This window comes from Lagopus muta, chromosome 3 (assembly GCF_023343835.1).
Source record: "Lagopus muta isolate bLagMut1 chromosome 3, bLagMut1 primary, whole genome shotgun sequence".
Lineage (NCBI taxonomy): Eukaryota > Metazoa > Chordata > Aves > Galliformes > Phasianidae > Lagopus > Lagopus muta.
This window is the reverse complement of record NC_064435.1, coordinates 41,460,455-41,487,271: the sequence shown is the minus strand read 5'-3', so window position 1 is coordinate 41,487,271 and position 26,817 is coordinate 41,460,455. Positions and strand designations below refer to the sequence as shown.

The 26,817-nt window shown below is 40.4% G+C and overlaps 1 protein-coding gene across 1 annotated transcript in view; it reads right to left on the bottom strand.

Moving 5' to 3' along the window:
- Window positions 1-26,817, bottom strand: part of LOC125690429 (ethanolaminephosphotransferase 1-like) — a 50,404-nt gene that overhangs the window by 9,449 nt on the left and 14,138 nt on the right. Inside the window, exons 3-7 of the mRNA XM_048938740.1 lie at window positions 24,198-24,306; window positions 22,224-22,298; window positions 17,648-17,916; window positions 11,968-12,076; window positions 1,935-1,983 (exon numbers count right to left, since the gene is read on the bottom strand). Of these exons, the coding sequence (XP_048794697.1) occupies window positions 1,935-1,983; window positions 11,968-12,076; window positions 17,648-17,916; window positions 22,224-22,298; window positions 24,198-24,306 (611 nt within the window). The remainder of the gene's footprint in view (window positions 1-1,934; window positions 1,984-11,967; window positions 12,077-17,647; window positions 17,917-22,223; window positions 22,299-24,197; window positions 24,307-26,817) is intronic.

Sequence of the window (26,817 nt, the reverse complement as noted above, 5' to 3'; positions counted from 1 at the left end):
GAGTAAGAAAATGTATCCGTTCCATTTCCGCACAGTAACTCCAGCCTGAACTCAGCCCAAGAATTCATCTTGCAACACAGCTAATTGTACAAACCTGTTAGGTATACCTAAGCTTTTAAAGAGAAAGGGTAGGATATAAAAGGAACATATTTATGGACTATAATTGCACTGTTTTATTCACACAGCTTCTGGTCAGCTCCCCTCTCTCATCACTGTCTGGCAGTGGACCCCTTGGCTTGCACACAGTGAGCTGTAGTAGCTCCAGTGTCACCAAATGCACAGCATGCAAACTTACTGTGAACTCAAAGCGTGTATTTTTAGATGATTAACCTTCTAATATAAGACAGGAAATGACTTCAGCCAATACAGAGACAACACAGCTGAGCACGTGGCTGGCAGGTATTGCTGTTACTTGGATTGAGAGGAGACATGCTGGACAATCCCACAGCAATGGCAAAAGGTAGGGGGTACTTTTTTTTTTTTTCTTTTGCTAACTAAAGTAATGGAAAATCTGTGAGGCATTATTTGTTTGTTTTTCTTCTTGGATGTTTTAAGATGCTTTTTAGAAACAGTACTAAATAAAGGTAGCGAAGGACTGTATTTTCTGTCAGATGGGAAAATGGTAAATGTAACATCAGTACCTTTTGCATCTGGCTTGCATTCTCACTCAGGCAGAACACGCTGAGAGGTTATAAAAGCAGTAGGAGCTTTAATGTACTAAAATTCACTATCATTAAACTATTTCTTCATACACAGTTTTCACATGAGCGATTCTGTGTTTGAAGTGTACTGGGAAGTGTCCTGTTTAAAATCTCTGACTATCTGTGTTTATAAAAGCAGCTAGACAAAAAGCCAATAAATACTTTCTTCAGTCCTAAAAAGAATAGTCTTCTGATAAAATAATGACTGAGAACAGACAGCAGGATGGAGAGAAAGAGCATTACTGGAAAACACAAATTTCTCACCAGCACATAGCTTGTGTGTGCATCCTTCAAGCAACTCCAGCTGGATGTTTAGAATTGGGTGCTCTTCTGCTTAGAGGGATGATAAAACTTGCCAAAAGGCCTATGTCAGATGATGACATGAGGAGGCAAATACTAAGCAAAAGTCCCGAAATGAGTGGAAAGAACATAGTGCTGCCCTCCTCCTCCTCGCCCTCCCTGATGCCCCTCATGCCCGCAACTCCTCACTGGGGGCAGACTGCGATGAGGTGAGGGCCTCTTAGGAGCTCTGCACTGCTGTCTTAGAGTCTCTCCAAAATCAACACACTAACACTCATTGCCACTAATTCCTTAAGATAGGGAGTGACAGCCCCTCCTCCAGGAAATGTGGGTTCTGAGAGACCCGATGTGACAGGTGAGGGAAATGAGCTAGCAAATACTAGAGGAAGGCAGACAGCATTAATAAAAATAGGCCACTGGAGTATAAGCGAGCTGTGTATGAAATCACTAGGTGCAGCAAGCCAACTCTTAGATGTAATCACAGCTTGCCACCTGCCTAGCCCATATCTGATGGCAATTATCTGCAGCCTTCATACAGAGAGGAGTTTTACAGGAGGATCTGAAAGACAATAAACTCTTTATGGAGTGGAGATGATCAGCTACATAATTTTGCTTAAAGCGGGTAAAAGTCAGGAATCACATTTGGCTGCAAATAAAACACACTGTTTATATCCAGAGGGCATTCATTGTTTTGCCATCCAGGAACAGTGTGAGACTGCCTGAGGAGCTGCAAGTGAAAGGGAAACTAGAGAGGCTACGGACATAGGAAAGAAGCCAGTCAGATGCTGAAAGCTGGACTGAAAAAAAAAGCTGCTGTACCATCTTAGGACAGCTGGCTGAAAGTCTACATGTATTTCTCATGTAACAAAACCATTAAATACACAATTAAATGGGGGTTGGGGGGTAGAACTTATTTAATGTTAATTCACTTACCTGTGGATGTTGTATAGTGTCTGTGGAAATGAAAGAAGTAAACTGAAGCCTGGAAGAAAAGAGAGATTGATATGTACTGATTTACAGTCATACCAGCTTGACAATCCCACAGTCTCTCATACGACAAGAGAGCCAATGAGCCATTGTAGAAATGACTTGGTATTCTAGTATTCATCACAGGACGCAAATGAAATTCAGAGGCTTTAGGCAATAACAAACCTTCCTTATTTTTCCAAGTGTTAGCTGCTAGAAGTAGTTGCTGATACAGATTTTCTTGTGCAGTGAGTGACAAAAGCTGCAAGACTTTTAAAACGTGATGCCACAAGTCAGTACAATCAATTGTGTGCAGTGCAGGTTCCTCTGCGGGATCTAAGAAAGATCACGGCCCCATTTTGCGTGAGCTGCTCTCTGTTCATGTAGAGAGAGAGACAAATCTGACACCAGAAGCTTTCCAATGGAATATATAAGGATAATTAATCTTCAACAGCGCTGACCACATCAGTGGGGAAATAATAGGTTTATGGTCCAATATGCTGAGGTTCAATTAATGTGAGGCTTTGCTGAGACAATGGCGTAAGGGAATTAATTTTCATGATATAGCCATCATTTTGATGAGTTGTTGTTTTGTTTTGTTTTGTTTTTTAAATACAGCTGTGACCTTTCTGGAGCTCAGCTTTAACCAATAAAGGACAAGGAATTTGCCTTTGTTAACTCTGTGTCTCTGTGCCTCGCTGCTGCCGAGGACCCAGGAGCTGGCTGAGGACCAGCGTGGTGCCCTGTGCAACACCCCCACACAGAATGCATTCGTCCAAGGGGCAGAGAAGGACTCCAGCAAGAAGTGAGCATTCAAGTGCCTTTAAAAAGCAGCAGCAGTAGTCAGCCCAACTAGGTGAGCATGTATGACCTTCTTTACTCCGTGATATCCATTTTCTCACAGAGCTCTTTGGTTTTGGTTTTCCTGTATCAAGTACCTCTGCCTGGTCGGTATGGCTCTCAGCAGCATATATATTTCTGCCTGGCTTCTAGAATATAATACTTGAGGATCACCAAGGGAGCACTAAAAGCATGTGTAATTAATATTTTGTAGGGGGAAGAATAACACAGATTTTGTAAACTTTTTGCTTTGCCCTTAAAATTTCACACGCGCAGTCAGTACAACACACTTTCATCTCATTATTAGAAATATTACAAATTACAAGGCAGCAGGAACAAGCACAAGAACCATTCCGAATTACTTAGCACCAGAGTCAGTGCAGAATAGTGGACTCTCAAGAAATGTCAGTGTTTAGCATTCAGCCCTCATCAAAGACATACCTAAGTCTTAGCATGGCCAGAGTGGCAACGCAGGAGAAGGAAAACTTAAAGTGCAGGGATAGTAGGGATTCCAGGATTGCTGGAAAACAAATAAAAAGGGATACAATAGATATTCTATTTCTGCAGTCTTCTCAATTATCTTTTAAAGGAGAAGAAACAGAGAATTGGAAAAAGAATATCCAGCCTGCAAGTCATTTCAGGTATTGCATTTTCATGTGTTTACTTCTTGTTGCTTCTTAAAACAGATAAGAGCTCTGCTTCTTTGCCATGGAGGAATCTCTGTATCACACAACTGAAGGCTGTGCAACTGAAGTTACAGCTCAAGTATTTTGTAAATGTATTTACAAAATTTGCAAGCTTAGTGCCTTCAGAATGATCTGTGCTTCATGTGCACTGCAGTTATCTATGTTTTCTATTAGGCAGGGAGGGCTGGTTCAATAAAAGCTTGAGTAACATACAGCAGTTCCAACATCTGCATCACATTAGAGCAGACATGAGACAAAACATTGACTCTTGAGGTTAAATCTAAATTTCCTGCTGCAATCCTGAAGTTTGATTTGTTAGGAGAAAAGCAACCAAGAGGAACAGAAATAGAGACTGCAACTAGAAATAGAATTCAAAGCCCAATGGTTGCCAGCAATTTGTTATTTTTATGAAGTGCCATTTTAGTTAGAAATAACATGCTGACCACAAACAATCCCCAAGCTATAGCTGAAAGTCGCTTTTGGACTGGGACAGTTACAGCAGTCACTCCTCTGTATTTTTAGACACCTTTCCTTTAACAAACTGAGTGCAGAGGATGCAGTAGGGAAGGCAAAGGGTGTTCCCCTCTTTCTTACAGGATTTTCAAAATTCCATCATTTCCTACAACACGTTGCTCTCCCCCATCGTCTTTTAGCTAAGGAGGCCTGGCTAGGGGGCTGCTTTTGGTACTCATTAAGTCTGTCTTTTAATTGGCATTAAGAAGCCCTTTGTGCCTGGGAGCTAAATTACTGCTTCCGCATTGCTGCCATTCCCTGCTGGTCCAGGGAACAAAAGGTGCAGCCTGGAAAGCCACCACCATGCTGTCCCTCAGGCGCTGGTCCAGCTCTGCAATGCCCAAGGGATGGCCTTGGTGCTTTCTTCTTTTTTCTTTTTTTAAATAGCCTATTTTATTTTAAAATCGTAACAAAGTCAAGCTTAGTGCGTTAGAAGTTTTTAAGGCTACAGACAATTCATGGATTCACAGAATGGCAGGGTTTGGAAGGGACCTCTAGAGATTGTCAAGTCCAACCCCCAGATGCTTGTTAAAAATATCACTGCTGTTGTATTTTTTCAGTTTTACCTTCAATATCTTCCCCAGCTAATTTAAATCCTGAATCCCAAAGGTAAGAAAACAGCTCTGCTCTGAGGGCAGAAATGCAAAGCACAGATGGGTGGCACAGATACACACAGGGAATTCTTGTGTCACGCTGGGCATCAAGCCCAAATCCTGGGATTTAGGCACAATCCCATGCTCAGTCCTGAGCCTTTCAATATCTCGTCTCACTTTTCAGAGAAATAAGCATTTGCAAAGCTCTTTATCAGGAATTATCTTGTCCATATTAAAAAACAACAACTACCAAAAAAATAACCCAAAACCCAATACCAATGAATTCAGGATTACAGATATGTCAGAAATAAAGGCATATCTTGTATTCCAAACGTGAGCAAGGATGCGTATAGAGATTTATATATCTATAAGCATGCAGACAGTTATGTACTCAAGCACACACATTCTTATATAAGTGTGCAAAGGGCAAAAAGATAATTCCCATCAGTTCTAGTGACAACTTCAGATTTCATTTGCTTCTTTCAAATTCCATTCCAATACTGCTAAGGTGTTAGTTGTGTTACACTTCTGAGTGAATAAAAAACAAAAACAGAAAACAAACAAACAAACAAACAGCAAGAGATGGACAATGCAATACATTTGTCCACTGTTAACCTGGCAGTAATGGCAGACTGGCAGTGATGTATTTAAGTTCACTTACACAAAGGCGTCTTAAAGCATTCCCCAAAACCTCCTGATGGCACGAAGACTGCAAGGCTTATCTCACCATGGCACAGTGCAGCCACTTGGGTGACTTGCTTGTTGTAGTGAAAGGGAGGATGAGTCCAGAAACTGGCAGCTGGCACTGCTGTCAGCTCTACAAAATGCTCTTACAGTAACCAGCGAAAAGACCTAGCCTGCCTCAGGTAACCAGGTTCCTGAATTCACCCGACTGCAGAGATTTTAAGCAATGCTAAATAAAATAACTCTAAGTAGGCAGCCAGAACGCCTAGGATACTATTTTTAATGAAATACACTGCTTCAAAGGAAGAGGTATCTCAGCTGTTTATTTTCTCTGCACCTATTTCATCACAAAGTCTTCAGGTGGGTACCTACCATTCCCTGTCCTCCCCCAGAACAGAGTTCCTGGAGCAATTGTGGAGAGCCCTGCACAGACCTTTTCCTTTGCATACTGCAGAAGCTCTCCTGAGTAAAAACCAACACTTCAACTGCTGATGTTGCATCTACGATTTAAATATCATCACCCTCCTCCCTTATTCTTCATTAGCTTATTCTTCATCATAGACTATGCTTGTTTCAAAAGAATGGGATAGCAAGTACTTCCTTTTCCACTAGAAAAAAAAAAAAGAAGGAAGATTGAAAATATTGAGGCCTCAATGTAAGCTTGAAAAATTCTTCAATTTTTTTTCCATGATTTTTTTCCAAACGTCTTCCACATTTAGAACAGCCAGATCTATAAAACATATCTCAGCATGCTGAGCAGTGCCTGAAAGCTGGCTTCATTGAAAGGTGAACATTCAGGAGCATTTCCAGCAGGAACAGCAGCTTCTGTGGAACTGTGTGGCTTTCCCATGCATTTCCTGGGAAGAGAACTCATGACTGGTTGTGCACACAGATTACTGCATGTTCAGTTGTCCAGTCTACTATAAAATTGCATTTTAGTGTTACATAAAATTGCAATCTTATAACCACTGAGTAAGTGAAGAAAACTCTTAAACTTATAATTTTCAGACTGAATTGCACCCGTAAATTCAGAATTTTGTATTAAGTAATTTAAGGACAGATGAAAAATAAACCTGGACACACCTACACACTCTCAAAGGATTTGACATGATTAAGAGTACTGTGTAAACATGAGTACTGCATTCATGCAAAAAGCTGATGTAAGTTTGCGATGTTTAGAATCTAAGACACTGAGTATAAAGCAGTAAAGGGATGCATTTGTCATGCTTTCTGATTTTATAGCTTATTTTCAAAGTCTAAGAACACAGTGCATTAATCTCTTTGAACTGGGCTGCAAGGTAACAATTAGCATTTGGAGGGCTTTAGTATAGGCTGAGAAATTAGGTTATGGATGCAGTTGCTGCTTTGATGTAGTCTTGTTTAAAAGCATGGATGTTCAAGTTTCTTTTTCAGCATACAGCAAGAATCAAGCACCTGAGGAGCAGTGAGTGCCCTTAGTCGAAAACTCAAGGCTGGCCACCAGATGGTCCCTGCCAGGTGAGTTCCCTTGTGTGACTTCCCTTTTGGGGCTCTCACTGCCTGTGAAATGAAACCACATCATTGTCACAGTCACCATCATGGAATCTTGATCAACACCACTGATTGGAGGTTCACGGTTCACCCCAGAGTTTCAGGGTGTAATTCTGCCAGCAACACTCAGAGCTCTTGTTTTCTGGGTTATTGTGGCTATTTTGGATGGGTTATTCTATACACGAACTTCAGTGTGTTTTATGTAGACCTGGAGTGACAAATGAGTATTTCACACCCTTTTCTTATAAAGCCTTGTACAATCTGTCACAGCAATGCCTTAATAGATGGTAAATTGGTGACAGAGCAGCAGAAGCAAACTCATGTTAACTACACTTTTTAGACAAGGGCCTGTAGGAGTGATAGCATTTAGAAAACATTTCACTGAGCGTTTAATCACTTAATTGTCCAACAGTGAGGCAGAAAAATCAGCTACTTTGCAATGGGAACTATAGAAAATCAGTGGAGAATGACTTATTGGCATGAAGCAGAAAAAAATACACAATTAATGTATGTAAGAAAGAAAAATTCCTTCCACCATCAGAAGTGCATTTAAGTTGTCTTTGTGATCAGTGCCTTGCATTGCTATGAAGGCTCCCAACATCACCGGCTTTCCATGGGAAAGCAAGCTGCCTCACTTGCAACTGTGCCCCAGAGAAGAAGTAGAGGGCTGTGTCCAGATTGCTCCAGCCAGAAGAAACCTGCCTGCCTGCTGTGATGCAGATCTACTGAATGGATTTACGGGAATAAATGTCCTGTGAAGGGTTGGCCTGCAGGAGATATATTCAAATGAATAAAATATCAGGTATGTTTTAACTGTAACGCTGACTTGCACCAAAAAAACTCAACTAAAGAAATGTGCATTTCAGATGATGGCTGTTTGACCATGGCCTTCTAAAATCTTGTTACATGGAAAAAGGAACAGGCTGTTGTATAATTGCCAGCTGTATGACTTCTCTGTCCTCCTTCAATCCATACAGTATAGGACATCGTTTAAGAACTGCTTTAGATGAATAACTGTGCTTTCTCGATATTACAGAATTGAAATACTTGGCATGTTTTAAATGCAGCTTGGTCTGATCATTAGTTTTTTTTGCTGCTAATGTGTTTTATTTTATGCACTTATTCCCTATTTCATGTACTTAAGTAGCTCAGAGAAATGAGCAACCTCAAGGCACACACTCCTTGCAGAGTACAGGACCCAATCCAGTTCACATCGTAGGAAAAAATTCTGAATCCTTTGGCTCCAGCTCTAAGAGAAAGTTCAAGTTTCCGATCTACGACAGCTGTTAGTACTCCACTGAACATTTCATGTTCAAACCTGTACTTGGAAAATTTGCACCAGCTTTGCCACAAGCTTCACGAGCCAGATGTGGGCACTGCTGCTCACCAGATAGATCAGACTCAAATGTGCCCCTGGGTTTGGAGGGCGGAACTGCCGGCACCGTGTGCCACACACCAATGAAGCACAGCATATCCACTCTATGCTCTGGCAATCTTTCAACCACAAAGCATTGCTCTGCAACGGCAATTGATACTGAGGAGGAGCAGGAACCTTTCTGTGCACCTAGGAGTAGTTTTTCCAACATGGCACCCTAAGGAATGAAGCTGATATGACTGATAACACTTTGCCTATTCAATTCTGAACGAATTTAATAGGTTGAAAGACATTTCCTGTAAGTTGCCTGGAAATAAACAGTCAAGTAAAGGAAAACAGTTACATGGATGTTTCCAGTGAGGAGAAGATTGCAGCCTGAGCTCAGATTTTATTGCACGTTATAAAATCTATTCCACAGAGAGCTAGTGTGTGTGTCTTGAGTATGAAAAAGCTTCATGCACCCTATCATAGGTCATGTAATTGCAATGTGAGACAGAAACCATAATCAATTAGTAATGCTGCTCCTTAAACTACTGACGTTTATCTGTCAATTAAAATCTTTGTATAAAGTCTGTAACATCTTTTGGCATCATTTTTGGTACTAGACTGCATGTAGCAAACTGACTGTTTTAAAATGCTTATTGTAAATATTTTATATGGCTCTCAACCCGATAAGGCAGTGACAGGGAATGCCTGGTATTTGGGGCATCCTGGAGGGGTGAAAATAAATGATGGGTCTCACCCCAGTGGTGCCCTTTGAAGAGACCCTTGTTAGCCAGATAATGCTATGGGACAGTTGTGGTTAAATCCCAGTGGGGCTTTTGGAGTGTCATCCACAAAAGCTTTGCTGAGAGCAGAAGTAATTAGTTCCAGCTGAGCACACAGGCACATAACTTTAGAAAGGTCTGGCTACTTTCATGCCATAAGAGGGGGAAAAAAACAAAGGTATTTCTGTCCAGAAGGCAGGAAAACAAAGGTATTTCTGTCCAGAAGGCTCTGGAAACAGAGAACAGCCTTTTTTATTTTGTTTGATGCTCAGCTAGGTGTGTGTTAGGGGGCATAAGGACTGGAGCTTCAGGATGGAATTGCATTCACTGCCTGCAAAAATTACATGTTCCAATTCACTGGGTAGCAGAATTCCCACAGAACACTCTGCAGAAGTTTCTCAGCTTCACAAGGAAGGCCTCCGAGGGCACTTTTCAGCAGCCCAAGTGCTGACCTTCCTACAGGTGTTCACTGTGTGCAAGACAGTTCCCAGGGACATATGTAAAGCTCTCTCTTGGGAGGTTTTCATAAAGCTTCTAATCTAAACACCGGTATCACTGTGGTTTTTATGTATATCTTTCTGTGTTCTGGCACCTGATAAAAATTGCTTTTTGGGGGAGTGAATGTCACCTGGTGATACCGCAGCTTCCACTGAGGATGTGCTTGGAGTGGAGTTCATCCTGAGGTTATATGTGGGCTCTTCTTTTTTTTCTTTTTCTCCGAGAAACTCCAGGAAACACATCTGAAAAACTCCACTCTTGTGCTTCTTGTTTGGATTTCTTCCCACTATAAAAGGTACTAGCTAGCTAAAGCCCAGCTGTGCTCAGAAAAGTGACAGCTCAGCAGTTGAACTCCTGTTGTGTACAGAACAGTAAAAGCACAAAACTGCAGGCATGCTCTTGGCCAAGTATTGATGAAGCAGACGTGCAGGTCTATTGTTAGAGTGAGCACTGCTGACTCTTAAATGCCATCAGATGGTTAAGGATAGCAGTTAGGGCTTAAAGGCTCCTCTCAGAGTTCTGGGAAAGAAACTCATAAAAAGCTGCAGAGGCCCTATTGCATTGCTCTGGGTTTTGAGTGGCCACAGAGGCAGTGAGCTGAGCGTGCTGCAGGGAGGTGACTTGAGACAAACAGGTCTGGCCAAGCAAGGTGTGCTCTGCCCTTGGTGCGGGCTACCTCAATGCTCTTTCAGTGGGCACAGTGGGTTCCTGGGATTTACTGCAAGCTTCTAAAAACTTTATATATCCAGATTTACAGCACACAGTTTATCCAGTGATAAAACATTCTAAGCACTGTTGTTGAACTGGGATTCATACCTGTGACAAAGCTGAAGTGTTCTCTGGATCAGAATGCTACTAAGCATTGCATACTTTACACCTTTATTAAAGGTATAATTGAGCTGCAAAAGTTGCCCTGCTAATGGCATTATAGACAAAGTGCAAGAAACAATATTTTCAAAGAAATGTTTTGGCTCTCAGTTATGTTTCCTCTGCCTGGGACAATGATGGAAGAAGTACTCAGCTCCCTGCTTAGGAATCCAGCCATGCAACACTAGACAGAAGCAGCACTTCTTCCTAAATCTAAAGGAACATTCCATCAAACTTCACTTTGCAATAGAATATGAAAAAAGATGCTCAGTTCTATGGATTTTGTCATGCTGATGTACTTTCCTAGCACAGTTCTTCCTAATACATTGACTAGTTTGAGTTTAACTTTCACCCATGACTTCCCAAGTGCATCCAGATCCTCACAGAGGCAGCTGTCATGTGCCTTGACAACAGGAGCAGAAATGATGTAGATAGTGTGGATGGAGCTCTGCACTCACAGACCCCAGCAGCACGGCTCACTCAGAAGCCAGCACCCATCTCTGGCTCTGCAGCACGGCTCCCAGAGCAGACAGAGCTCCCTCTTCCCACCAGAGGGCATTTCCTCACTGCACACGGCCAGATTGATCCTTGCATTGCCTACCAAAAGGGCAGCCACTGCTTTTGCCCTTTCCTTTCTTCCTTTTTCTCTGTGCTCACAGCAGTCCTGATAAATAAAAAGACTGCTCAACTTCAGTCACACAGGATCAGTTTTAGATGCTGCAGACATCTCTGCAGGCAGGTGACAACACAAAGCTGTGCAAATGCAGCAGGTTTAGAAGCACCCCAACAAACATGTTGGCAGCCCCTGGCTGGAGTTGGATCTGGGTGATAGCCTTTTCTCAAGTCCTCTATCTGGCTCAAGGCCATTTCTGTCTGTCTGGCCTGTGCCAAACCCTCTGTTTTGTGCCCGCTTGTCATTACTTGTAAGTTCATATAGAAATCCTGGAAAAATACATATGCTGATGTTGTCACCTTCCAGTCAACACACGGAAGCATTCCACATGCACACCTTTGTATCTGAGCCCGCTGTTCTAGCTCATTGCAATGTTACTCATGTTCTTAGTCTAGCTGTGGCAGCTGGAAGGTGCTCTTTGCTTACTTCAAGATACACTGACAGTGTCAAGCAACGAGCAAACTGGCAACTGCTGTGTATGAAAAATGTATACTTCTGGTCTGAGAGTAATTTTAAGAACAGAACTTAGAAACCATCTAGATATTCTACATCTACAGCTTTGCCTCCTCTCGTTATTTAAATAATATCTTTCTTCTATCCATGATGTTTTGGATTGTAGTGTGCTGCAGGCTGAACTACTTATCTTTTACCGTATGTAAATGTGAGCAACATTTTACCTGACTGATAGTAGAAGTTTGTGAGTGTTTGAAAACAGTCAGAACAGCACACTGATCTGCATGTATAACTGAGGAACAATTTTTGTGTTATTTGTATACAACAGATATGAATTCAGTGAGGAAAAATGTTTCCAGCTTAAGTTTACCAGTAAGACTCCTGTTAATCACCTCTATTCATGTCAGCTTGGGACTGGCCAATGCTTGCAAAAGGAAAAGGGAATTTATATGCAAAATAGGGAATTATCTGATCAAAGGAATTAAATAACAGTGAAGTTCTTTATGGATCCAGGCACTTACCTATAAGCAAGATTACTAAAACATCTGTAATGTAATAACCAAACAGGAAAGGCTTCTGCCAAACTTCCACACCAACAATGCCAGTGAGCAGATATGCTGTTATTAACACCTAAGAAAAAAAGATAACGCATTTTTAATCCTTTCCTCCTAAGGGCACAGAATTTTGCTTACCATCTCAGTACAAACAGAAATACAGCCCTGCTCTCCACCTGATGCTGGCTGCCAGCAGCCCTGCCAACCACTGCTAAGTCTGTGCTGTCTGGTTCAGTTCCCTGAACTGTTCTGGACCAAGATTAACAGTGAATTATGAAAATTCACTGTACCTCTAAGTCCAAGCAGTCACATTACTTGTAATGCTGTGAGGAGACTGCATACTCACTTATTTTTTCTCAGGTAACACTTGGTAACTTCTATTTTTTCCATTCAGTACAGCTTCTCACTCTGGGATCGCAAATATTTTCCAGCCTTACCATATGATAGAATTTACTACCTTTTTGCTTAGCTTGTTTTTTTGGTTAGATACCACTGTATTTGACTTCATTCACTTCTCTGTATCTAAATTCAAGACTCTTGCCCTATCATTACATAAATTTTAAAGAATTTTATTGAATGGGACATCATAGGACCGCACGCACAATTGCCTGTGTGAGAACCAAAAGGAGAAGAGCAGGAACAAGAGCAAAAGTTGTGTTTTAGGATTCTGAGAAATATTGGTCTAAATGAAGGATGTATATAACGGGTTTTACAACCCACTACAACAGAGGTAACATTTGGCTCCCTAAGGAGACTGCATTATGTTATCCATAAGACATGACAGATGAACTCTTAGCTCCATCAGATTTGAGGGCAAAACTCCAGCTGGCTTTGACAGAGCCTGAATTTACCCTCACACGTTGCACTCTGAACAGACATTTTTGGCGAGCAATAAAAGAGGAGCTTCGGTATTATCCGCTATTACAGTCAGTATTTTTGGCAGAACACTCACGGGTATCACTGTCAGATGTCAGCACACCTCTAGGAACGGGAGCGCTGAGGCAACGTGCCGTATGGGGAATCCCCTGCCCTGGGACTGGGGGATTCAAGGCTCCCAGGCTGAGGTTGTCTCTCATTTAACAGATGTTGTGTAGGAGAAACACTCTTTGGCTTCAATTCATTGGTATTTTGGTTTCTAGAGAATTGTAAGCAAGCCCCTGCTATCACTGGAATCAGTAGGAATAACCGCTGTGAATTCATTGCAGCACTCTCCAAGGTTTCTTTTAGAATCCTGGGCAATGAGAAGCTGGCTGTGTCCCTGGATCTAAGCTGTGCTAGCAGAAATTGAAGACTGTCAAAATTATTAGACAGAAACTAAGTATGCTAAATAGCTGTATGTATTTTAGACTGTTTTAAAAGGCATTGATGGTAAAAAATAATAATAATTAAAATGTGCAGCAGTGCTCCCAAGTGCAAAGGTGTAATTCTACCTAAGAAAAGACAGACAGCTTTTTACTGATTGGATTTAGTACTTTTCATGTATAAAGCTAGTCACGAGCAAATAAGCGTAATCACAAACTTTCGTAAAATAAGAAGTCCAAATTAAATAATAGTAAATATAGTAAATAATAGTAAAGATTGTATTGCAAGCAAGTATCAGACATATATGGTATTGGGTTCTGTGGCTTCTGATGAGGCCAATTCCAGATTTGTCTCAAGATCTCATCTAAGAGGAGGCAATAGCACTTACTAGAGATAGAAATCTGAAAACAGATGGTGTTAATGTGTAGGTTAGTGTGTTTTGCATACAGGCTCATTGGGTATACTGAATTATACAGAAAAGAAATTCAAACACTTTTTCATCTTTGTTGAAACTACACTGGATATGCTTATGAATTTTTATGATTCCACAAAAAAATGACATGAATTGTAGTGCAATATTCAGTGTCTCTAGCACATTACACCAGTATTAATTGCTCATGCCTTGGAGTACTTTCCATTAACACAGTACTCACACTGAACATCTAGGGAGTACAGTCACATAAACACAAGTTTTACACTGACAGTAAGTATGGTATTTTCCTAAAATAATAAAAATTAATGATTTCCCACAAGAGCTTTAGTATGATGTGCAATTTTTCAATTTTCCTTTTTTCCCCAACATTTATTCTTTCAAGAAATAGTTGAAATTGGCATAATTTGCTTATAAACATGGTTTCTTATGTATGTTAAAAAAGCTCATTTTGCATTTAGACACACGGTACATGGTAGGCAAACAACAAAACACACTGAGGGATTAATTAACTAAGTAGCATTTGAGTGAAATCGTAATCAAATAGTTCAGAAAGAAGGGATCTGATGCAAGATGTGGGCTTTCCCCTTTACCCGTGATATCACCTTGCTCCCACTAAATCTCACAGTGCTCAGAAAGATGCCACAGCCTTCTCTTTTAGGAACCAGGCAGGAGGAGAAGCCATCATGGTCCTTCCAACAATATGACACAGAATCGATGAATCATTTGAGTTGGACAGAAACTTCTATCAGAAACTGTCAGGATGACAGTGCCAAGAGGCTGCTCCTCTCTGCTTGCAGGGGAGTAAGTACAAGGCAGCCTTGTGCCCTGCTCCTTGATGCTGGGCCCACTAACATTCAGCCCCTCGACTGACTCTCCTTCACACTTATCAAAGCTGTATCTCAGGTTTACATGCCATAGTTCCCCATAAAGGGCTGTTTGCTGTAATCAGAGCTAATTGGAGTGCCAGTTACAGCTCAGCTCTTGAAATTAGGTTACCAGTTCTAATGAGTCATCAAAACACAGAAAAATGTGATCAGCAAAGTTCCACAAATGTCTCTATTCGTAATGAGATAGTTTTTCCCAGGGTACAACAGCTCTTTTAACACCAAGTTAACGCAGACCCAGTCAGAGGACCATCCGTGTTTATATGCAATGGAGCTGACTCAGCAGCAGTGTTCTGTTCAGGTGGGATATTAGGAAAAATTTCCTCTCCAAAAGAGTGGTAGAGTGGATAAGAGCTGGAATGGGCTGCTCAGGGCGGGGATTGAATCACCACTTTCGGAGGTACTCAAGAAATTATTTAGATGTTGTACTAAGGGACAACATGGTTTAGTGGGGAAATACTGGTGATAGGTGGGCAGTTGGATTACATGATCTTGGAGGTCTTTTCCAACCTTGGTGATTCTATGATTCTGTAATTCTATGATTCTAAGTTACTTATCTGTACACTTATATTAAAAGCAGTACTTCCTGAGCTTTGTAATGATAACGAAATCCCGTGTTCCTGGATGCCATGCGTTTTAAAAGCCGGAGCAGAGGACCAGTCCACCTGAATTTCTGGCATGCCAATGCAATCACATCATACTGCCAGCAGAATCATTTAAGACAGAGCACAGAGGCATGCTCATGCAGCAACTCAGCTAGGAATGCCATGTAGGAAATCGTGAACATGGGAGCAGCCTGAAAACAGCCTGCAAGTGCTGCCTCACCCTCTTCCTCTGAATGTGACTGTGGCAACATCTGGTGGACAAGTTGAGGGGAAAAAAAAAAAAAACCAAAGCAGCAAGAAAAGCATTTTCTTTCTTGTTTCTCATTAGCCATTTGCTGCTGTTCTTGGTATCCAGTCACTGGAAGTGTTCAAGGTCAAGTCGGATGGGGCACTGGGCAACCTGGTTTAGCAATTGACAACACTGTCTCCAGCGGGGGGGGGGGGGGGGGGGGTGGAACTGGATGATCATTGAGGTCTCTACGAACCCAAGTGGGTCTATAACACTGTGATTTTATGAAGAGTGCACCCATCATACAACATTACTGGACCAGTTTGAAAAACAAGAGCAAGGCAGTGTCTATGCCAGAATTAATGTCTTTCACTGGACTACTTAGCACAGCCAGAAAAAAATACATATGGGTCTCTCTGATGTGCACAATATTTGCTTTGAACTAATGTAAAAAATACTACCTCTATCTACACGTTACATCTCGTTTTTTTGCTCACAGACAATCACAACTACAAAAGCTGATTTTAGCAGATAGAAAAACGGACATAGAGACATTTCAATAGTACAGTCTACCACCACTGTTGATGATTGTGCAATTGAGCATTAAAAAACCCTTACATTTATATGCTTATTATTTTGACTGTAAGTTAATCATCACAGAAGTTGCTAGAAAGAAAGCACATAGGACAGCAATTCCGCATCAAAGGGGAAGAGGAAGTAACACTTGTTAGCACCTTGCATCCAAGATAATCAAAACAGTTTACAAACTCTACTGAAATTAAGCCTCACCACAAATCTGTGAGGTGGGGAAATGTTATTACATTATTTCCCAGATGGGAAAGCTGCTGCAGGGGCCTAGGTCACTGAAAGGCACTGGAAGATTTAACAGTACGGCTTCATTAGTTGATATCCACTCCCACATTTAAGCACTCACACAGTTCTGATGAGGTTGCAATCAAAAAGATCTTTCTAAATGTGCATATATTTCTCTGTGGCGATCACCCAAGCAACAAGTGAAATTGGTTTGAGCACAGCCATTCATCTCCGGCTGAAAGGACTTCACTGAGAAGCCTTGCACAGACACAGCAGAAACTCGCAGACCAGCTGGCTGCCTAATGTCTTAGTGCTGAGCCAACTTCTTCTCCCAGAACCTATTTCCTAGGAGATAAAACAGATGCACCACAGCTGGACCACCGTCTCCGAGCTGTTCTCAAACAACTGGATTCTGATTATGTTTACAGCAATACATCTGCAGCCGTTAATTCAAATACCATATTTCCATTAACACACATATTTGAATGTTTGTCAGACTTCTTTTCAATTATGGCTGTATCTTTTATCCCATGCCTGGGACAGGAATCTCAGAATTCTGGGAGTTTGCTTTTCAGACTGCAAGAGTCTGGCTATCTGGCTGTCTCAGAGACTAGGCAGCCCCAAAATCCAAGCACAGGGCCCTTGGCAACACATGATGCTGCTGCCACTGCTACCATTCATTTGCACACACTACGGCAAGTGGTGACCTCACTGCTCATGTTTGTGAAGATGTCCATCTTGTGGCAGAGCTGTAAGCTGGGCAAGAAGTCAGCTGCAAGGTGGCTGTGGACTGATAAATGATTCACGTTCTGAATCATGTTTACATAATTCCCAAATAATTAATCTAACATTTTTCAAGGGTGGAAATCACCTGACAACAGTGGATGCTCACTGAATATGTACAGTGCTGTTTATATTATCACATTCAGTTTAAGACTTAGGAGAACTGGTCTGGCCTAGTAATGTACACACCTGTGTAATTACTTTAATAAACTCTGGACTAATTTGCACACTGTTCAGAACCTAATTTTGGTGGGAAAATTGCTTACGGCTTTGGAGAGCATAACAATTTTTGTTAATTTCACAAATCAAAGGCAGTTAAATGACATTCTCACGCATGCCATCCAGTTGCTAAGCTTGCTGCAAATCTTTTTCCTACAAGGCAATGAATCCCCAATGCTGACAATTGGCTTGAGAATTCCCTTTCTTTGCAAATGCAGGAAATTTTTCTAAATTACTTCTAGGGTTATTCAATTTCACACTCAAACTTTTAGCCAAATACATTTGCCTTGAGCTATGTTTTTTTTCTACTTCAGTAATATTATGCAAACACTAACACAGTTAAAAAAATAAAAATAAAACAGGAATGATAAATACTTACCACTTGGCTTAAATCGTATCCCCAAGGAAGAAAAAGAACTCCTGTGTTATATTTCTCCCAGTGTGAACACATAAAGTTAAACAAGACAATGCTTAAATACATATACATTGTATATACAGAAACTCCAGTCTTCCCATTGTCCCGGGAACAGACAGAAAAAAAAGAGAGTGCAAAAATGGAGGTAGCCCAGCTGTCCAGCCCATGGTCAAACAATTCTCCCAGAGGACTACTGGACTGAGTCCTTCGAGCATGCTTCCCATCTATGGAATCTGAAAGGGTTGGAAAGGAAAAAGAAACAAAGGATTAGAACACAACAAGAAGAGTAGTTTTCTCACATAGATTTAACAACATATATGTTTTTACATATATATGCATACAATTTACTGCAATATGTACCTGGGAAAAATGCACTTTTGACAGCAAACTGAAGCACAATTATCTCAAAACCAGCATATTTAGGACTGCCTCAGTTCTCATGTAATATTGTTCTTACCTCAGTTCTTCTATTAAAAGCCAACATCCTCACACCTGTTAGAAACACATTCAGAAACATTTGTCTCCAGTGGCCTTAACACACTTTCATGTCAGCCCCTGCAGACAGTGTCTCAGTGAACGTGCAGGAAAGTGCCCACATGGCTTCATGCCCATCTGTTGCTGTTGTGGGCATTCTGACATTTCACGGAGAATGCTTGTGGGTAGATTCACTAAGGCATTTCATAGAATCACAGAATATCCCGAATTAGAAGGGATGCACAAGGATCACTGAGCCCAACCCCTGGCTCCACAGGACCACCCTATATCTGAGAGCATAGTCCGAACACTCCTTGAGTCCAACAGCTCGGGGCCGTGCCCACTGCCCTGGGCAGCCTGCTCCATGCCCACTGCCCTCTGGTGCAGACCCTTTCCCTAACCCCAGCTCCCCTCCCCTGATGCAGCTCCGTGCTGTTCCCTCGAGCCCTGTCACTGTCACAGGGAGCAGAGATCAGTGCTGCCCCTCTGCTCCCTGTGAGGAGCTGGTGCTTGAAAGATGGCCAAGCGCTGTAATGGCTCTCACTCTGCAATACGGTTTGTCACTGTGGCCAGAGCCACCCTGAGAGTTCCCTGCTGCTGAGCAGGGGAAGACATGCAGCTTGCTCAGCTCACAGAAAAACAGCCAGACCTTTTGTGTTCTTCTAGGTCTGGGTCACTGAACAGAGTTGGCTCTGGGAAATACAAAAAGCAGTGGAGCTGGCACAAAGGAGAGGTGGGAAAGGCAGGGAGGTGGAAGGCCTGGCAGCCAAAAACTGTCTTAAACTTACTATCAAATCATGCCCTCAGACTCTGCTATGCAGCCCCGCTGGTGAGGATGTTTAGTAGTAGTTTCTTTATTAAAGTTCAGTGCAGGAGAAGGTTCAGTACACAGGATGAACCTCTTCAGAAAAAGTAAACAGAAAAATTCTTAAAAATTACTTGGTGTAATAGCTAGGATAATATATTTTTTATTTTACTTGGAAGTTACCACAGCCAACAATTATTGGCTGTTGATAGCATTATTAACCCCGAGTTGACTGAAGGGACAATTTTGCAGAGTGAGACCAAAATCCACAGCTGCTATAGATCATATGCAGCTTCTCTGGATTATTTGGCAGCACTGGGTTTTGTTTAATGTAAATATACTTCAGGGAACTAAACCAGAAAAACATGGAATTTCATTTTGTCACAGAATGTAGACTATCTCCCTATTGTCACACCTGCACAGCTGTGACATATTCTTGCCTCAGATACAAATGTCTTGAGGCAGTTCTCACAGCTCTAAAAACCTCAAAGTGCTCCCTTCTCAAGCCACATTCTCTCCCATTAACACTGCCATTGAGTTAGCAGCACCTTACTGAAACGTGCAGAAAGAAAACTGCGTATAAGCCTGAGGTTACCTGAATAATGTATTAGAAGTGCAGAAATTCTTTAGTCTGTTAAATGATGCTTCTGAAACTTAGCTAGCAATCAGATACCTGAACACTTCTAAGCACTGTATGGTCTTTCTTGTTTCAAGAACATCTATCCCAGATTAGACAGATCTCAGTTTTAGGGTTAGTTCTTTTTTTTAAAAAATGAGGATGATAAAAGATTGGTCTATTTTAGTGGCAATGCTTAGTCATAACCTGTACCAGTGACTGAGAACCCGATGAGAAGGCAGGACCAACCCAGGGGAGCTCAGGTGTATGCAATGAACCTGAGTGACAAGAAAGGGTGGATCCTGGATCCCAGACTTCATTTAAGAGTTGGCAGTGGAGGCAAGGGTGTCTTGTTGGAGATCCCTGTATCCAGGAGATCTTTTGAAGGTAAGAAGTTTCTTTCCTTTGTTTCTCTGCCCCCAGCTGTTGTTGCCGTAGCCTAGGATCTTGCTTCTCTGCTGTCATTGCTGTACCTTCTATCACATTACAGTCTATTTATAAGTTATTTTAGGTTTTCTCAAGGGAATACTCACATAAGATACTAAACTATGTACATCACAATGAAACAGTGGCCTTCATGTTTTTGGAATATTTTAATTTTAAACAAATCTTACATGAATAATGTCAAGAAACATACCGCTTCTAATTATAACGCGTGTGGGAAGAAATACAGCATCTTTGTAAAGCATATGTAAAACTAGACTTTCACAAAATCTTATATATATATATTTTTTTCCATTCAATTTCACCAGCTTTTCAAGGTATTGAAAATATTTCCTGCTTTAGGTGTCAGTTTGTAATCATTTATGATAATAACTGTATGCCATAGTGGACATACATTGCATCACATTTCTGTTGCTTTAGAATTCTCATATTATTTATCATGAAGGTTCACAAATCTTCAGTTTTATTAAAGTTTATATAACTTTTAAGCATTGGAATTCAAAATAATAGTGAAAAATAGTCCCCTTTATGGAAAGGGAAAATTAACCAAGCCACCTTAACAAAGAGGGGAAAAAAGAGCAGTATGTTAGGGAATTTGGAGAGAGTAACTGTGTCATTAAAAAGAAGCTGAGAGAGATTTAAGTTGCATATTTGGTTAGTTACTATGGCTCTCTGCAGTCTTCCAAAGGGAAAACTTTGGCCATAGAGAATTAAATCTGAGACTAAATATTTTATATAGTGGCTTGGACAGCAGATACAAAAATCTACATACACATTAGTTCATTATTGCTTGTACTGTCAGCATCATGTTCCCTGCCTTCCAAGTATTAGAAACGATAGGCCTCACTGGCAAAATCTACTGTAAAAACCTCCAAAGCTCAATATCCAGACAGCTTTTTGAGATGTTATACAATAAATTCCTATGAAATTCCTATTTATGAAACAACGGCTATTTGATTAACTTTCTCACAGTTACAAAGAAAACAGTTGATGTAAAAGACGCTGCTGCTTCTGATAACGATTAAGGAAAATTGCTTAGGAAATCTGACTGGTAATCAATGTCAAGTGGTGGTTGTCCCAGTGATGTTTATGATACAAACAAAAACAAAGACATTCTGCAGAAAGTAGTTCTGGCACAAACTCCAACGTGAATGTGAAATGCTAAGGTACTCAAAGTACAGAGGGAAGTGTCTGCACAATGGAAAACACAAGGGCTAATGAAGATAGTTCCACATACATGAGTCTGACACTAAAAGTGCTCAGCATGTGTAGAACATAGGCATCTAGTCCAGATATCTGAAGTATGGCACACAACTACATGGCTACACTGCACAATGCAGTGCCTTACAAGAACCAGCTCCAGAAGAGAAGATACTTCCATGCAACACTGTGCAATGCTTGTAAATATATCAGCTTGAATCCCCCCAAAATGAGCTCTGATGTACTGCCTGCTTTTTCAGAGTTAGCTTTGGAGGGGAATGTATCCATCTGGTGCAGATGTCACTCTGAGACCTGCAACAGTTTACATCTACATCTGAACTCACTGAGGTGTAGCTTCACACAACTGCACAGCAAGGTGTGCTGGACAAAGAAATACTATCTTGGTATACTGGTAAAAGTAAATATGGAATATAAAACAAAAAATGGTGTTGATATGTTATTAAAGAAAAGCAGCCCTAGAAGTGACAAAAACAAAAACAAAAAAGTACCCCATCTCCATTAGATGCTCAGGATAATGGAGTTGTCCACACCCTCTCTGCTGACACAGGCCATAAGCACTGAAGTGTCTCTCAGATTAAAATGCTACATTCATTTTCCTTTCTCTCTGCTTTGTCTTTTATTTTCCCTGACTTTGAAAGCAATCTCTGAAAATGCAGGTGTCAGGTACTTTTTCAGAACATCACTCCTGTGCGCCAACCATTTCCAGAAAACCCAGCAATAACTGCTGCTATGTAACAATCTTTATTTATATTATAACTTCACAAACATCTACACTTTGAAGAGAGATAAGGGAGCACTCATAGGAGCACAAAAGCATCTTTAAAAATTGGTGGTTTTTTAACCCTACTGGTTTTCATTTTTATTTTTATTTTCAACTTAGAGAGAGATCAATAAGACTCTGTTATGATTCTTTTGGAAGCAGTACAAGGGAGCCAGTAGATCAAACTATACGAAGCATCAATCATTCCATCGTACTTTACCTAAGGCATAAGCGCAGAAGGTGGTAAAAGCACTGAACAGCCACACCCAGGTTGGAACACGTCCAGGGCTGGTACCTGAAAAATGCAGCAGTGGTTAATATCAAAGCACTCCACCAAGACGGACAGACAGACATGAACGAGCTGCCACTGATGAGCCCCCAGTGTCAAAGATAGTGAAATGTTTTGAATGAAATATCAGAAAACTAGTTAATGTTTATGAAAAATCCTTCAAAAAACAAAAACCAAACACATCTGGAAACTGTAGTTTTTAAGCTTGATCATTTTTATTAGTGTAAATACGGGTTTTGTTTATCAGCTTTCCATACAAATCCAAACAGGAGACTTTTGCCTAGGTCATAATAGGTAACTCTTTTAGTGTGGGTAACCCTTTTGACTAGGTCAGATATTAGTACATTATTTTTTTTCCCTTTTGATAAGGTGCCTGATAACTTTGAGTGAATGCAAAAAAGAAAGTTGAATTGGACTGAACCCAAGGTTCTGTTATCTGTCAGTAACCCAAGGCTACCTTTGCTCTTTTCAAGAAATCAATGGTTTTTCCAAAGGGTGTTCTATTTAAACTGTCTGTAACCCAGTAAGGGCTACCACAGCAGCCATTCACGTGCAGCCTCCATCCAGCACCCATGTGTGAGGCTTGCACCCAGGACTGCAGGGGAAGGCTGGCACCTGAGGCAAGGCCCCTCAGACCACCTGCCCCTCAGTGCCTTGCCTTGCCAGCAGGAAAGAGAAGAAGGCGCTTCCTGGCTCCTAGCTGCATGTTTTCAAACTGCAGAATGAAAGACAGCTGTCCAGGAAATTGGGGCTTTTATTTCTGATCCTGTGCATGAAATTGATATGCAATATTCAAAAGATTCATTGGATTGCATGAGCGTTTTCAATTCAGAAATGATGGATGCTGTTCTCCTGTGAAGCTAAGAGCAGGCCTGCAGACTACACACAAAAGAACAAACTTTGTCACAAATCTTTCATGTTTAGTATGTATCCACCTAATGCAATTATCCTGTCAAAGGTTCTGTGCTGGATTCTCTACTATTACAGAACTTGGTAATTATCAGCTTCATTGATTGAAAGGCAAGTGTTGAAGTATGAATATAGGCAACCCAAGCTTCATGACACCTCAGAATTTGATGTTCATACAAGACTATTTTTGTACCAAAACTGCTTGCACATCACTCTTCCCACAGAATTGTTGTAATATACATACTACAAAAGACTAGCACACAAAATCCAACCACAGGCATAAGAAATTAAAAGTGATTTAAAAAATCTAATGCAGTTATTCTGGAACATGAAGTGCTGGAGTGCTAAATTTTCCCCAGATTGTCTAATTTAAAGAAAAGCAAATATTTTTATATATTAGTTATCTGGGAGAAGCTTGCTACTGGCTGTAGGTCTTTTTTTTTCAACAACTGATCTGAGAAGACCAGAACTGAACAATGCCTACACTCAGGAACAACTCCATGGAACTTTCAACTTGGACTCTCACAAGGAGAAAATGGAGATTTGGACTTGGAGTGAGAGAATTTCAGGATACATTTGTTTAGAAATTTTTGGGGGGAGTCTAGAATAGTGAAAGGATGTAATAATGGAAGGGGAATCAACACACTCGTGACATGGATTCAGGTATTAGGAAATGTGAAACCAATGAAAACTTTATGAAGAATGTTAGGCTGTTCTTTGAGTGTTCATTAAAATCCTGGCATGGACTTTAAATAAAATGAGATATTATCATAGAGTTCGAACAGCATATGCTGAAACCTATATTTAGGGATGAAATTCAGTTTTTCCAATAAAAAAGATCTAAATTTATCATGCCATGCATGAGGTCAGACCCTACTATATGTACATTATGGGAATGAGAGGAAGATTCAGGTATCTGTTCCCCCTGTATCATACATAAGAAATTGTAATTGTAATAATAATAATAATAATAAATTACAGTATGAGGATATTTACCCGAAGCAGTGTAGTCCCAGTCATAAAAAGATATTAGAAAATAGTTAACTAAAATCATGACAAATCCAGAAAAGGTGAGCAGGTTTGGAGCAATCCACAAAGGCACTATCTGTTAAAGAGAAAAGGAGAAATCTAAGAAATCAGGTTTCAAATTAAAAGTCCTATTTTGATGAAATGTTTTGTGTTTTCATCAGGAGATGAGAAGCCTGTAAACAACATGAGTAATACTTAGATTTGTGGATGTTTTTCCATTTTGAATTTACCATTCAGGTTTTTTTTTAAGTGCTTTATTTTCACATGTCATCATTTTGCCTGATCTTTGAGACTGCAGTGAAAGCTTAATGTAAAAATGTTGTATTTCCTCAATTACGTGCTCTCCTTCTTCTCTTCAACACAAGGGAAAGCTTCTCATTGCTCTGTATACTGCAAACGAAAGAGGCCTGCAGCACCCCAGTGTGGCAATTCAGCATCAGCGTGGCAGGGTTTTGTCAGGCTTCCTACTTCCAACTGCAGCAAGGAAATCTCTTCTGTAGTATGCTAATAATTCCCAACTCAGAATAGCAACAAAATCATACACTTCTAGGTTCAGAAGAACTCTGTATTACAAATAGTTCCCTACTTCTCCAGACAGTAACTTTCTGCAGGGTCTCCATCTTTACCTATAAATCAAAAACATTACTTTTTTTTTTTTTTTTTTTTTTTTTTTTTACATTGTGGAGTGTAGAAACAGATTCTGTTTCCTCCTAAGCCAGTAATTCTTTGTCCCATTAACCCTTTTCAATCATTCATCTCCTGTGGCTTTAAGGTATTCTTTATACTGCCATCAGGGCAATGCTCTTTCCAAATTGCCCATTTGCTTCAAAATGTTTTCTGAGGTTACATACACAGCATCCTGCATTGTTTTTTAGACAGAAAATATGTGCACAAATATTGTTCAAACAGCAGCCACTGATATATACAAAATATAAAAATACTGGAGGATTATAATCAAATCCTCTGGACTGTTTTAGGACTGAAAATGTATATGAAGGTGGACTTAAACACTGTAACATATTAGAAAACAGCATAAATATTGTAGAAAAAAGGAGTAGAATAATTTCATACACTAATATTGTTTTGAAATCCAACTCGTTAATTTGTTTGGAATAGGTAAACAAACAGATGGATGAATAGATATTAATTTATATACATTTTATATTTCCTCTATCCTAAAAATTGTATATAAAAATAAGAATGTTGGACAGATCAATCATCATGATTAGATCCTTGCTTTGCTAGTACTGTACAGCCGAGGAATAATATTCCAGATAATCAGTACAACTGATAACGTGCACTGTAAACTCAAAACTCAGATGAAATTTTCTGAATACTTTTCAACTATATATCTTCATTGCTTTATTTAATAACGTTGGAAAAAATATTAAATCTGATAGCTGAATTCTTTACCACTAGGATTTTGCCACTAATTTTAAAATACTGTATGTCAGATCTTAGAGTAATTGAAGTACATAATGTAGTGCACACAGTTGCTGTGCAGATGTATGCTTATATCATTCTGAATTTCTGAAACCCCAATTCTAAATCCCTCAGAACAATTGATGGCAAACGTTTGCTGAAGTTCCTCTCAGGGAACTCCCAAGGAAGAGTAAAGCAGCGGCATGCTCTGGATGTAAGTGACAGAGCACACCTCCTTCTTTCTGTACAGGGGATGCAGAACCATAAAATCACTGAAGTCCTAAGACCACCTAGTCCAACCATCAACCCACCCTCACCATGCCCACTAACCACATCCCTCAGTGCCACATCCACGTGGTTCATGAACGCTTCCAGGATGGTGACTCCACCACCTCACTGGGCAGCCTGTGCCACTGCCTCACTGCTCTTTCTGAGAAAAATTTTTTCCTAATATCCAACCTGAACCTCCCCTGGTGCAACTTAAGGTCATTTTCTCTCATCCTATTGAAACTTACGAAGATAGAGATTTTAGTACAAATACAAACCTGTATTTTATGGATTGCACACTTTTACAGGTAGGTCCAATCCTTTGGCTAGCAGATGTGCAATGAAAAACAGTTACAGGAGTTCTGTCCTTAGGAAAAGATCCCTTCCTCTCATTACAGTCACTGTTTCAATCCTTTACTGACCTAAACTGCCCGTGTATTTGGAAAATATTCCAAGTGCAAAATCTCTGTTGTTGTATTCAATATCCCTTATTCTTTTATCAAGCATTACACTACTATTGTCTTATTTCATAAATTGTAAATTAAAGTGTAGTAATGACTAACTTCACAAATACATTGGAAAACCAAAGCTTGACTTCACTAGCACCATAGTATACTAATTAAGGACACCTTTGAATCTTTACTGTCTAATTAACAGACAGCAGAAAGCTAACACATCCATGCACTACACAATTAATACAGCTGGAGGCTCCAGTGGGAAGAATCATATCTGCTCTTTTGCAAAACCATTCCATACTTCAACCTTTTAAAAAACCTACCTCTACAAAATACTGATGCCTGTTTTAACGGGCCCACAGTCACTCATGCTAAAAGCCTTAATACAGACAACAAATATTTTAATACAATCGATTGCCTATTTGGATAATGAGTTGAGAAGT